Here is a 14,738-nt window from a genome sequence, read left to right as displayed (position 1 = left end):
CTCAAGGGACAGAATAATTTTCTACGTATGCTGTGAGGAAATATAACATTCCCAATGCCACCTCAACATTTTGAGATCAAATTCAGTTGTGTTGAATTTGTCGGGAGATTTTTAACATTTTGTTGATAGGCTAATGAATTTACCCCAATACATCATCACCAGGTTAACAATCTTCCACAGTAGTGGGGGTTTATTTTGAAAGCCTTTATTTTGAAACACATTAACTTTATCAGTTAATCCAGAAAAGCAGAACTGACGTACTGTAGGTTTCTACATTTTTTTTCTGAAGTAAATAGAACTGGTGTCAGAGATACTCCTGCATAGCTGAAAGGATTGTCTCTCCAGGGTAAGTGCCAGTAGATTATTATTTTTCATCATTTGCTAAGAATTTTAATGTTTGATCTCAAACTAATCCCATTAGAAATTTAACTAGAAGCCTTTACACAGGGCAGAAATATATATTTACACCTCTGATCTTAATGCTATCTGTAATCCAAAACATACGTCCCTTTTTTCCCTGAGGATGTAAAGCAGATTTCCTGTAACTGAGGATTTAACCGTGATGTCAAGGTAAACGTTGGCATCCTTGGACATTGTTGAAAGAGATCAGATGCTTGAGAGATGGTTGGAGGTGGAGAGGCAAAGATGGAAGGTTCTTTTGAGTTCCATGGTGACGCTATGGAAGTGAATATATTTCTAGTCTTTGAGCCCTGATGAAGCTTCATATGTTTGAATGCAGAACTGGACTAAGGGGCAAACCAGTTCTGTGTGAGGAATGTTCCTGAAGCACACCAGGGAAAAGTGAAGATGAAAAAATAACTGAAAATCAGAAAACAACAGATGCTGAGAGTCTGAGATAATAAAAAACAGAAAACAAAGCCAAAAGTCTTTGCTTTCCACATGTGCTGTGTGCCCTGCTGAGTGTTTACAGCTTTCTCTTTTATTATGTTTGGAAACATTAAGTGCCTAACAGGTTATAGAGTTGCCAGAGGTGGGAGGGCGATAGTAACTGGGGAAATCAACAGTTGTATAAGAAGCTGGAGCTCAGAAGCACCATTGGAAATGACTTAAGGTCATGTTTATTTTAAGAATAGATGTAGAACAAAGAGACATGACAGAAAGACCCCAAAACTTCCCTGATATAAACTGGGACCCTGTTAGTGCAAGGGGTTTAGATGGGGCAGAATTTGTTAAATGTATCCAGGAGGATTTATTAAATTAATATGTGGATACTCCAATGAATGGAGGGGCTGTATTAGACCTGGTTAGGTAGTGAGTCTGGCCAGGTGATTGTCCTTTCAGTGGGCAAACAGTTAGAAAACAGTAACCACAACTCCTTATCTTTCAGGATAGCTATAGATAAGGATAGGATTGGTCCTTGTGGGAGAGTTTTAAATAGGAGTAGGGCAAATCATGAGGGCATGAGGCGGGAACTAAGAAGCGTTAATTGGGAACACCTTTTCTCTGGCAAGTCCACATCAGACATGTGAAGGGTGCTTAAAGATCAGTTGCACAGAGTAAAGAAAAGGTATGTTCCTATTAGAAGGAAGGGCAGGGATGGAAAGATAAGAGAACCTTGGATGTTCAGATAGGTGATGAATTTAGTCAAGAAGAAAAAGTATGCAAAGCTTTGGATGTTAGAATCAAATAAAGCACATAAGTAGTATAAGGAAGCCACTAAAGAAGGGAATTAGGAAAGCCAGGAGGGGCCATGAAAAGTTTTTGGAAAGTATGATTAAGGTGAATCCCAGGGTATTTTGTACATTCAACATGAGCAAGAGGATAACTAGGGAGAGGGAGGGACCATTCAAGGATAAAGGAGGGAACATTTGCTCAGGTGCAGAGAATGTGAGTGAGGTACTTAAGAGTACTTTGCTTCAGTATTTATCAAATAAAAGGATACACAAGACCAGGAGATCAGTGCTGAGTGTCTAAGTAGGTTGAGGACAAGGAATTGTTGGGCCTTCTAATAAATGTTAAGGTGTATGTCCCCAGGTACTGATGGAATTTACCCCAGGGTATTGAAGGAGGTAAGAGACAAGATTGCTGGGACCTTGTCCAGTATCTTCATGTTCTCTCTAGCCACTGGTGTACTGGTGATTGGCTAATGTTGTACAAGGGAAAATCCTGGGAACCATATACCGGTGAGTCTCACATCAGGTGTAGGGAAATTGCTGGAGAAAGTTCTTAGGGGTAGGATATATGAGCATTTGGAAACCCATTGCCTAAATAAGGAGAGTCAGCATGACATTGTGCGGGGCAGGTCAAGCCTTACCAACTTGATTGAGTTTTTTGACAAGGTGATGAGAGATTGATGAGCATAGGGCAGTGGATGTTGTCTACATGGATTTTAGTAAGGCGTTTGACAAAGTCCCTCATGGAAGGCTAATCCAGAAGATTAAGATGTATAGGGTCCGTGACAAATTGGCTGTTTGGATAGAGAATTGGTTTGCACAGAAAAGGCAGAGAGTAGTAGTTGAAGGGACTTATTTGTGCTGAAGGTCTGTAATTGATGGTGTTCTGCAGAGATCTGTGCTAAGACCTCTGCTGTTTGTGATGTATATAAATGACGTAGATGAAAATGTAGATGAGTGAGTTAGTAAGTTTGTGAATGATACCAAAATTGGTGGAGTTGTGGATAATGTAGAAGACTGGCAAAGAATACAGCACATATAGATAAGTTGCAGGTATGGGCAGATGGAGTTTAACCCAGATAAATATGAGGTGTTGCACCTTGGTAGGGAAAATGCAAAGAGACAGTACACAGTTAAGGGCAAGAACCTTAACAGTGTTTCTGAGAAGAGGGATCTTGGGATCGAAGTTCATAGCTCCTTGAAAGGTCAATGTTGGTTAAGAAGACTTATGGAATGCTTGCTTTTATTAGTCGAGGCACTGAGTTTAAAAGTCAAGAGATTATGTTGTAACTTTATAAAACTTTACAAAACTCTGGTTAGGCCCATCTGGAGTATTACATACAGTTCTGGTTGCCTCACTATAGGAACTTTGGAGCGCTGAAGACTGAGGGGAAATCTGATAGAGGTTTACAAGGTTATAAGAAACATAAATAGTGTGGACTGAGAATATCTGTTTCCCAGGGTTGAAATATGTAATACCAGAAGGTATGCTTTGAAGGTGAGAGGGAGTAAGTTTTTTATTCAGAGAATTGTGGATGTCTGGAATGCGCTGCCTGGTATGATGGTAGAGGTAAATTACTTTGGAGGCTTTTAAGAGGCATATAGATAGGCACATGGATGTAAAGAAGATGGAGGGATATAGACATGGTGTAAGTAGTAGGGACTAGTGTTTGGATATTTTTGATTTGCTTTTTAGCTGGTTCAGCACAACCACAGTTGTGGGCTGAATAGCCTGTTCCTGTGATATACTGTTCATATGTTCTATATTCCATGTTCTAAATATGCACAACAGCAGTAAACTGGTACAGGAGCTTCAGGGCAAAAAAGAAAGTATATGGAATTTAACTTAGAGATTTAAATTTGTTGTCAGAAAGCCGAAAAGTTTTCAGTTATTGGCAGAAATAGGCAGGTTTCTGCCTGAACTCCCTGACTATTTTTGTGGTTTGGATCATTTCTACACTTTGCATTTGAGTCCGCTTGCAATCTGCCATGTAGAAATTCTTCTTAGTTCCTTCCTGGTTTTGTGAGGAGCCACCCAGTTATCTCTTCTGTGGCTGTATAAGAACAATGGTTCACTCATCTTCAAATCATTGGTGAATTATTGGACAATGTGAAGTGGTCAGCATGTGCTTAATGTGTTGCTTTACAAATGGAATTGTGTGGAAGTTACTCAATATTTAAAATAAATACCTAAAAACCATCAATTAATATTTTCAATTTGTTATTGTATGTTTTTGTGAAGGGTGAAATGAAACGGACCTTGGTTATGGAGGGTCTGCAGAGATTTACCAGGGATGAGAGTCTCCAGTTCTGTAGAACAGGGGTCCCCAACCTTTTTTGCACTGCGGACTGGTTTAATATTCACAATATTCTTGCTGACCGGGGGGGGGGGTAGGGTTGCCAACGGACAAGGGTAGCAGTCAAATAAGTTGAGTTTACCTCGAGAAAGACTACAATGACCATGAAGCCTTGTGCAGACACCAGTGTACATGCGTGACTTGCTCATGGGTGTACGTCCCGATTTTTTTCTACAAATCGTTTTTGGCGATTCTGTTCGGGGGGGCGTGTTAATCACAACCAGAATATAGGTGATCAGTGGCTAGTACACTCAATTTCATTTCTAAGAGGGTTTATCTAACGAATTTAATATTAAACACACAGCGCATATTTTCCTCGCCTGAATATAGTGATAAGTCAATTATCAGGGGAGCTTGAAGTAAACGTTGAACGAACTTCTAGTAGAAGTACTAGAGGCAGGTTCGATATTATCATTTAAAGAAAAATTGGATAGGTATATGGACAGGAAAGGAATGGAGGGTTATGTGCTGAGTGCAGGTCGGTGGACTAGGTGAGAGTAGTGTTCGGCACGGACTAGAAGGGCAGAGATGGCCTGTTTCCGTGCTGTGATTGTTATATGGTTATATAAGTCAATAGCATCATAACATTTTAAGTAATGTTTTGATTTAAACACACAGTGCATATTTTCCCCGTATGAACATATAAAACCATTGCAACCCACCAATATCGCTGAATCAGTGGCAGCCCTGGGCTGAATACTTGTTTCCCTGCAACAAGACGGTCCCATCGAGGAGTGATGGGAGACAGCGATACTCGAAGGAGGTTCCTTATGTCCAGTCTATTCCGCAATTTAGTTTTCGTTCCATTCATTGCAGAGATATGTTGGAAATGGAAGCAACGTTTTCAGTGCTTTCGTGGCTATCTCAGGATATTTAGCCTTGACTTTGATCCAGAATGCCGGCAGAGATAGTATGTCAAACATACTTTTCAGCCCACCATCATTTGCAAGCTTGAGGAGTTGATCTCCTTCCCACGCTGACATGGATGACGCATGGGTAATGACCTCGTGTGCGTTAAAGCTCAACAGTGCACGTGACAGGGAATGAGAAAAGGAGAGCTGACTCATATCGCCAAATCATATCGTTTCCTCACGGCCCGGTAGCACATGCTTTGCGGCCCGGTAGTTGGGGACCGCTGCTGTAGAAGAACAGAATCAACTTTTTCTTAGAGTGAAAGTTAAGTTGGGCAGCTACCTGCTCCATTTCAGACTCGCTATCACAGCCATATATCTTTTCTTGGAACGTGCCTCCGTCGCCAACTTATTCCAGTTGGCTTTAGGATTCGTTTCTAAGCCTCTCAATTTGGACCTTCTGAGGATCCCAGGTACTCACATTTTATTGACTCTGCCTCTCGCCGCTTCTCCCGTCAAGCTCTGAAGGCGACTCTCTCCGCCATGAGGAGGTACTTGGTGTCCCTATCCCAGACCCTTCCACACCTTCGGGACACTTTCTTCGCCGTCTGTAATGGTCCTACCCGTTATTTCATCCTCCGTCGGATCCACGCCTGCAATCGCCGTTTTCTTGACTTTGTCATGTTAGGCAAAGATCGCAAGATCCTACATCTACGGACTCCAGAGCCATGCCGGCCCCGACGCTAGCAGGCATGAACTTCAGATTGCGGCCCCTGCCATTGATCTCGGCGGCTCCAACACCTCAGGGCATATTCAAAACCCGGACTCCAGCAACAACCATGGACACCTTCACAGCGATTGCGCAACCACCTACTAAGACTCCAGCCTTGAACTCCAGGCCGGGTCTTTATGTGCTGCTGTTGTGACACCCATCTCCCCTTCCCCCACCACCACTCCGCAGCCCCGTCTTCCTCAGATCCCACCGTCAACTCCTGGACCCTCAGAGGCTCCACCCTCCTCTCACCCCAACCCTCCCCTCTCCATTGACACCCCCAGCCTCCCCCCTCCCCCCTCTGATCCCAGCTCTCATCCGTGCCGGGTCTTTACCATCCCCTCCGACCTTCAACTGTCGGAGGCAGAACGCTCTGTTCTCAGTAAGGGCCTCACCTTTGTCCCCCTTCGCCCACACCTCAGCGAGTTCCGTGTTCGCCATGATGTGGAACTTTTCTTCCGCCGTCTCCGTTTCCGAGCCTACTTCTTCGGCAAGGACTCTTCCACCCCCACCGATGACCCCTTCTCCCGTCTTCAACCCTCCTCTTCTTCATGGACACCCCGCTCTGGTCTTCTGCCTGCTCTGGATCTCTTTATCGCTAACTGCCAACGGGACATCAACCGTCTTGACTTCACCGCACCTTGTTCCCATTCCAACCTCATTCCTTCGGAACGCTCTGCTCTCCACTCCCTCCGCACTAATCCTAACCTTATTATTAAACCCGCCAATAAGGGGGGTGCTGTTGTAGTCTGGCGTACTGACCTCTACCTTGCCGAGGCACAGCGACAACTCGCGGATACCTCCTCTTATTTACCCCTCGATCGTGACCCCACCAAAGGAGCACCAGGCCATTGTCTCCCACACCATCACCGACTTTATCCGCTCAGGGGATCTCCCATCCACTGCTACCAACCTCATAGTTCCTACACCCTGCACTTCCCGTTTCTACCTCCTACCCAAGATCCACAAACCTGCCTGTCCTGGCCGACCTATTGTCTCAGCTTGCCCCTGCCCACCGAACTCATTTCTGCATACCTCGACACTGTTTTATCACCCCTTCTTCAATCCCTTCCGACCTATGTTCGTGACTCTACTCACACTCTTAAACTTTTCGATGATTTTAAGTTCCCTGGCCCCCACCGCTTTATTTTCACCGTGGATGTCCAATCCCTATATACTTCCATCCCCCATCAGGAAGGTCTCAAAGCTCTACGCTTCTTTTTGGATCCCAGACCTAACCAGTTCCCCTCTACCACCACTCTGCTCCGTCTAGCGGAATTAGTCCTTACTCTTAATAATTTCTCCTTTGGCTCCTCCCACTTCCTCCAAACTAAAGGTGTAGCTATGGGCACCCATATGGGTCCTAGCTATGCCTGCCTTTTTGTTGGGTTTGTGGAACAATCTATGTTCCGTGCCTATTCTGGTATCTGTCCCCCACTTTTCCTTCGCTACATCAACGACTGCATTGGCGCTGCTTCCTGCACGCATGCAGAACTCGTTGACTTTATTAACTTTGCCTCCAACTTTCACCCTGCCCTCAAGTTTACCTGGTCCATTTCCGACACCTCCCTCCCCTTTCTAGATCTTTCTGTCTCTGTCTCTGGAGACAGCTTATTCACTGATGTCTACTATAAGCCTACTGACTCTCACAGCTATCTGGACTATTCCTGTTCTCACCCTGTCTCTTGCAAAAACGCCATCCCCTTCTCGCAATTCCTCCGTCTCCGCCGCATCTGCTCTCAGGATGAGGCTTTTCATTCTAGGACGAGGGAGATGTCTTCCTTTTTTAAAGAAAGGGGCTTCCCTTCCTCCACTATCAACTCTGCTCTTAAACGCATCTCCTCCATTTCACGTACATCTGCTCTCACTCCATCCTCCCGCCACCCCACTAGGAATAGGGTTCCCCTGGTCCTCACCTACCACCCCACCAGCCTCTGGGTCCAACATATTATTCTCTGTAACTTCCGCCACCTCCAACGGGATCCCACCACTAAGCACATCTTTCCCTCCCCCCCCCCCCGCATTCCACAGGGATCGCTCCCTACACAACTCCCTTGTCCATTCGTCCCCCCCATCCCTCCCCACTGATCTCCCTCCTGGCACTTATCCGTGTAAGCGGAACAAGTGCTACACATGCCCTTACACTTCCTCCCTTACCACCATTCAGGGCCCCAAACAGTCCTTCCAGGTGAGGCGACACTTCACCTGTGAGTCGACTGGGGTGATATACTGCGTCCGGTGCTCCCGATGTGGCCTTTTATATATTTGCGAGACCCGACGCAGACTGGGAGACCGCTTTGCTGAACATCTACGCTCTGTCCGCCAGAGAAAGCAGGATCTCCCAGTGGCCACACATTTTAATTCCACATCCCATTCCCATTCTGGCATGTCTATCCACGGCCTCCTCTACTGTAAAGATGAAGCCACACTCAGGTTGGAGGAACAACACCTTATATTCCGTCTGGGTAGCCTCCAACCTGATGGCATGAACATCGACTTCTCTAACTTCCGCTAAGGCCCCACCTCCCCCTCGTACCCCATCTGTTACTCATTTTATGCACACATTCTTTCTCTCACTCTCCTTTTTCTCCCTCTGTCCCTCTGAATATACCTCTTGCCCATCCTCTGGGTCCCCCCCCCTTGTCTTTCTTCCCAGACCTCCTGTCCCATGATCCTCTCGTATCCCCTTTTGCCTGTCACCTGTCCAGCTCTTGGCTCCATCCCTCCCCCTCCTGTCTTCTCCTATCATTTTGGATCTCCCCCTCCCCCTCCAACTTTCAAATCCCTTACTCACTCTTCCTTCAGTTAGTCCTGACGAAGGGTCTCGGCCTGAAACGTCGACTGCACCTCTTCCTACAGATGCTGCTTGGCCTGCTGCGTTCACCAGCAACTTTGATGTGTGTTGCTTGAATTTCCAGCATCTGCAGAATTCCTGTTGTTTGCTCCATTTTGTAGTCACCAGCCCATCTCTCTTACTGGCATTAATCAGAATCTGAGCCAGGTAATTTGCAACCTTTGGTTCTGAAATGAACTTAAATCTCATCATTAATTTGGAGTGATTCTAACGCTGTAATGTCCCCTGATGTGAGAGCACTCTCAGCATAAATAAGAAATCTTTATAATGCGTATCTGTTACAAAGTAAGAAAGAGAATGAATTTCATGTCTTAATTATGTGTAAAAGGATTTGGTAATTGCTAATTGATCTACTGTGTCACATATACTGGGATATTTTTATTTTTTGAGATACAGTGCAGAATAGGCCCTTCTGGGCCTTCAAGCCACATTGCCCAGCAATCCCCCAATTTAATCATAGCCTAATCATGGGACAATTTACAATGACCAATTAATCTGCCAACCGGGACGTCTTTGGAGGAAACCGGAGGGCCCAAAGGAAACCCATGGGGAGAACATACAAATTCCTTACAGGCAGCAGTGGGAATTGGACCCAGGAGCCTATACCGTAAAGCGTTATGCTGACCACTATGCTACCACGCTGCCCTATATGAGAGTTACAGTTAAAGCATTTTTGTGTATGCCACCCAGACAGATCATCCCATACATTTCATATAAAAGATATGTTCAAGAATATTCTAACAGCAGAGTAGAAGCTGTTTTTGAGTCTGGTGGTACATGTTCTCTTGTATCTTGGGTGGTGGGGGTGGGGGGAAAAGAGAGAATGTCAGGGAGAGGCTGATACTGAATATACATTCAACCTCAGCAATATTTATCAGTGACTCTTATTTTGAGTGTCCTGTTGGAGCAATTCAAAATTCAACACTGGAGTTGGTCCACTAACAGACAGGTGATTCATTTCAGAGCTCAACCTAACTACAACAGCAAGAGAATGACCCAGCATGTTTTCTAGCCCATTCTACCTGATTTGCATTGTCATGGGAATATATACTGTCACAGAGCTTATCATACACAAGCAATATTCTTTAAAGACAGTGTTATCAAGAGCCTTATATCTAGCTGCTGTTCAGCAGTTGCTATCTGCAAGATCACAATAACACATTTTACTACAAAACAAGAAGATCACATTGTCTTGTGCAATTGCGCCATTGTTAAACATGCCCATCTTTATTAACCTGCCTCTTTGTCCCTCTTACAGTCATAAATCTGTCATTATCCCCCTGGTTGTCTCTCTTACAAGACCATGTGCATTTCTCCTTAATTGATTATGCTCAGGATTTAGGTGATGGAACTTTTTGTCCCATCACTTCACATAGCTCATAAAACATAGAATATGCCCTTCAGTCCACGATGATGTGCTATCCATTTAACCTTGTCCAAGATCAATCTAACTCCCTCTAGCATTTTTCTTTCATCCGTATGCCTATCTAAGATAGATTATTCTCAGGATTTAGGTGATGGGACTTGTCACTGTTACCTTCTATCACTTCACATAGGTCAATGCACTTCTGCTGAAACCTTCACCCCGCATTGGGGTTTCCTGAATTCAATAATTCTGAAATTCAATAAACCAGCCTCCAGCACTGTATATGACTTGAAAATCTTCCAAATGTTTGTCCTACAACTAGTATACTGCAACACCACTGGATTTCACATACAGCCTGAAATGGACCCCATGTCACAATGTACAAGTGATTTGGACTCAAGAAAACGTGGGAGAGTTAGAAGCACTGGAGTTTCAATTCATTTCCAGTGTCAACCCTTCAAATGGAAAACATAATGGAGCACTGGGGGCTTGCTTTCACAACGGAAACGAGCAATGAGTAAGTTCATCCCGGTTGCCTCTCAAAGTCAGACTAATTTGGCCTATATCCTTTAGTTTGCTTTAGACAGATCAACACCATTCTCCAGAGCCATTCTCTGTTTATGGTTCCTACAATTCCCTTCTATTTTATCATCTTCAACATGGTCTTTACTTCATCTATTTCATCATCTATTTCATCTATTTCACCTTCTATTTCAACATCTTCAACATGGTCTTTACTTCATCTATTTCATCATCTATTTCATCTATTTCACCTTCTATTTCATCATCTTCAACATGGTCTTTACTTCATCTGCCCTGGTTTCACTCAATTGTAATATTTGCTTTTCTCTCATCTTCTCCACTGTGATGAAATATCATCGATCTGAAATATTAACCCTGAACTTCTCTCCACAAGTAATGTCAGACCTGCTGATTATTTACAATTTTTATTAATTTTTTAATCTATTATTTCAATATAAATAACGATTCCACAGAGTAGATTGGCAAGCAGAAGACTGTATTGGGAGCATTTTAGATTTTCAGAAACAGGTTATTTATGTGCTTCTTCCTCGACTGAAAATTGTCCAGTCCCAGTGACTTCATGAATACAACACATTCTGGTTTCAATTTAAGCCAAGGAATGTTCATCAGTAGCAGAAGGTTAATTTTGCACCATGCATCTGATTTTGAACAAAGCTGCATGCAGATTTTTTTAAAAATCAGTTTGTCATCTACATTATAAACACCTTCCTATATTGGAAATAATATTATTTATTATAATTCATTGTATGTTTTCATTTCTTTAGCCATATCATACAGACAATGAAAACTGCATGTGGGTGTATAATTATATGGAAAAGAGGAAGCATTATTTTGTTAATATTCATTATTGGAATGATATCTGGTAAGACACATTATTTCTTGTTTGTGTTACATGTTTGAAAGCTTTCATATTCTTATAGTTGTTAGAACTAGATGAATGACTTGTGCATCTTACGTTCAACCTTCCTCAGTCCTTAAGCGAGAAATGTGCCTTCTTAACATGCCTGAGTCAGCACTTCAGAAATATCCCACAATATGTAAGATACAAAATATCAAGGTTATGAAATGCACTGTATACAAAGAGAGATTGCATAAGCAACGTTTCTTTTCATCACTAGAGCATAGGAGTCTCAGTGGTGACTTTATAGTTTACTTTAATATGACGGACATGGTTAGATGATCAGATTCTTTTTCTGAGGACAATAATGTAGCAACCGAGAGAGATAGAGTTCAGTGGATGATAACATTGCAGCACTATGGGGAAAGGGGTGTGAATGAGGAGATTGGGTCAGAAGTCTGGTAGAGTGAGGGAAAAAGCTGATGTTAAGCCTGGACATCTGAGCTTTCAAACTCCTGTACTCTCTGCTAGAAGGTGGAAGAGAGAAAAGGGAAAGGTCAGGGAAGCAGTTACCCTTCATGCTCTTGCTAGCCACCCTGAAGTAACACACCATGAAGGTGGACTGGATGGAAAGAAGTGTTGCACCTTTGGTGGACTGAGCTGTGTTTACCAGTGTCTGCAGGATCCATCAGTCCAGAGCAGAGCAAGTATAAGTCAGGCTGAGATGCCATTTGTTGGAGTACTTTCTGCAGTGCATCTGACTTCTGCCAGCAAGATGTATGGAATGAAGCCAATGAGGAATCAGGGGACACATCTTTGTGGAACTTAGTTTCCCTGCTAAAAATGGGTGTAAAAGGCAATGAAGTCATCAGAAGAGATGTGTCTTTGCTAGAGATTGCCCCCCCGCCATTTCTGCTTGCAGCCAATGGTAGTGTTCAGGCCCTGCCTGAACTCAGCTGACTCAACTGACTGTCCAGCTTGCTCTAGTGTTCTCTCTCGGCATTCCTGATAGCTTTCAGAGATCATACTTGACTTTCTGGTACAGTACAAGCTCATCCATCCTGGATACCTTGGATCAGGACTTTAGCAGAGAATGAGTTCATTTAAGATGTCTGGTTAGGATTGACCCTAATTGTCTTCATCAGAACACAGTTGTTAACAGATTTCTTGATGAAGCTAGTTACAACTGAAGTACACTCATTCAGGTGAGATGAAGTAGACCTGAGAGATGCTGGTGTTATTTGGGGAGTACGTTCCTGAAGTTTGCTTGATTGAAGTCACTAACAATGATTATTATTATTTGATTTTGTATTTGCACATTTTATTTTCTTTTGCACATTGGTTGCTTGTCAGCCTTTGTTAGGGTGTAGTTTTTCATTAATTCTATAGTATTTCTTTGTTAGAACATAGAACAGTACAGAACAGAAAGAGGCCCTTTGGTCTACAACTGCCGAACCATCTAAAGAGCAAATCAAAAACACCCAAACACAAATCCCTCCTACCTACACAATATCAATATCTCTCCATTACTCTTATATCCATATACCTATCTAAACATCTCCTGAAATCCTCTAATGTATTTGCCTCTACCACCATACCAGGCTGTGCATTCTCGGCATCCACCACTCTCTGAGTAAGAACTTACCCCTTACATCCGCCTCTCACCATCAATGCATGCTGTCTGCTATTAGACATTTCAACCTTGGGAAAACAGATACTCTCGGCCCACTATATTTATATCTCTTATGATCTTGTAAACCTCTATCTGATCTCTCCTCAGCCTTTGGCACTCCAGAGAAAACAACCCAAGTTTATCCAGCCTCTTGCAACAGCATACGCCCTCTAAACCAAGCATCCTTCTGAACCTCTTCTACACCCTCTTCAAAGCTTTAATATCATTCCTAATATGTGGTGACCAGAACTGTATGTAATACTCCAGATATGGCCTGACTAGAGTTTTGTAAATTTTTATAAAGTTACAACATAGCCTCTTGACTTCTAAGCTCAGTGTCTTGACTAATAAAAGCAAGCATTCCATAAGCCTTATTAACCAATTTATCGACCTTTCAAGGAGCTATGAATTTGGATCCCAAGATCTCTCTGCTCAGAAATACTATTCAGGATCTTGCCCTTAACAGTGTTCTGTCTCCTACCAATGTGCAACACCTCACATTTATTGGGTAAGCTGCATCTGCCATTCCTTTGCCCATATCTGCAACTAATCTATATTATGCTGCATTCTTTGGCAGTCTTCTACACTATCCAGAGCTCCAGCAGTCTTGGTTTCATCCGCAGACTTACTAACCAACTCATCTACATTTTCATCCAGATCATTTATATACATCACAAGCAGCAGAGGTCGTAGCACAGATCCCTGCAGAATACCATTAATTACAGACCTCCAGCTCAAATAAGTCCCTTCAACCACCACCCTCTGTCTTCTGTGCACAAGCCAATTCTGAATCCGTCCTGACGAAGGGTTCTGGCCCAAAACATTGACTGATTGTTTCCACGGATGCTGCCCGACCTGCTGAGTTCCTCCAGCATGTTGTGAGTGTTGCTTTGACCCCAGCATCTGCAGAGTATTTTGTGCTTACTCACACTTCTTCTTCCTTGACCTCCTAATGACCTAACATATCTATGCACTCAGCATCGATCTCCAGATCCTCCATGCCCTTTTCCTTTGTAAGTACTGAAGCAAAGTAGTCATTAATCTGATTACATTACCCACATTCTCTGCATCCGAGTGCTCAGCCACTGATAGGTCAGTCCCCTGGCCAGGCTCATCACCTAACACCAGGTCCAGTACAGCCCTTCCGCTCATTGGACCATCCACATAATGATTTAATAACCCTTAACATATTCTACCCCATCTAAACCTCTTACACTAGGAAGGTCCCAGTTGAAAACCCCCATGACAACAACTCTATTATCTTTACACATTTCCTTAATCTGATTACGTATCTATTCCTCAATGTCCTGGCAGCTACTAGGGGAGATGATCTGTAGTACAATCCCATTAGTATGATTGCACCCTTCCTATTCCTGAGTTCTACCCAAATGGACTCCATTATGACCCTCCCCCCAAGTGCAGTCGTGATATTGTCCCTAATTAGTAGCGCAACTTCCCACTGCCCCTTTTACCTCCTCCTCCATCTTTTATGAAACTTCTAAAAGCCTGGTACATTTATCACCCATTCCTGTGAACGCCTGCAAAAAAATAAATCTGAAGGTAGTATATCGTGACATGTACATACAGTACATTGATAATAGTTGAACTTTGAATGTTGTACAAAGCAATGGGGTTTGCTGTCTCAGGAGAGTTGACAACCATGTATAATTGGTCCAGTGACACCTTGGAGCTGACTTCAAAAAATATCTAAGCTACCAACAAAATGATGGAGGTGAATTCTCTTCGTAGATAATAGAAATGTCATTATGTAAATCTTATTAAATTTTAAAGTTTTAATTAAATTCCAGATTATTAACTGAATGTTAATCCATGGCTGCCATGTGAATCTTG

At 43.2% G+C, this 14,738-nt stretch overlaps 1 protein-coding gene across 3 annotated transcripts in view; it reads left to right on the top strand.

Annotated features, from left to right (window-relative positions):
- Positions 1-323: 323 nt before the first annotated feature.
- LOC140210449 (adhesion G-protein coupled receptor G1-like) overlaps positions 324-14,738 on the top strand; it is a 75,834-nt gene continuing 61,419 nt past the window's right edge. The window contains exons 1-2 of one of the 3 annotated variants that reach the window (XM_072279414.1): positions 3,086-3,132; positions 11,142-11,239. In XM_072279414.1, the coding sequence (XP_072135515.1) occupies positions 11,158-11,239 (82 nt within the window). In that variant the 5' untranslated portion in view covers positions 3,086-3,132; positions 11,142-11,157. Of the gene's footprint in view, positions 347-3,085; positions 3,133-11,141; positions 11,240-13,339; positions 13,396-14,738 lie in introns of those variants that run through there. The other 2 variants (XM_072279416.1, XM_072279415.1) reach the window with 2 other exon arrangements.

This window comes from Mobula birostris, chromosome 15, assembly GCF_030028105.1.
Source record: "Mobula birostris isolate sMobBir1 chromosome 15, sMobBir1.hap1, whole genome shotgun sequence".
NCBI classification, from domain to species: domain Eukaryota; kingdom Metazoa; phylum Chordata; class Chondrichthyes; order Myliobatiformes; family Myliobatidae; genus Mobula; species Mobula birostris.
The sequence above is the reverse complement of the archived record's forward strand: the minus strand, read 5'-3'. Positions and strand labels throughout refer to the sequence as shown.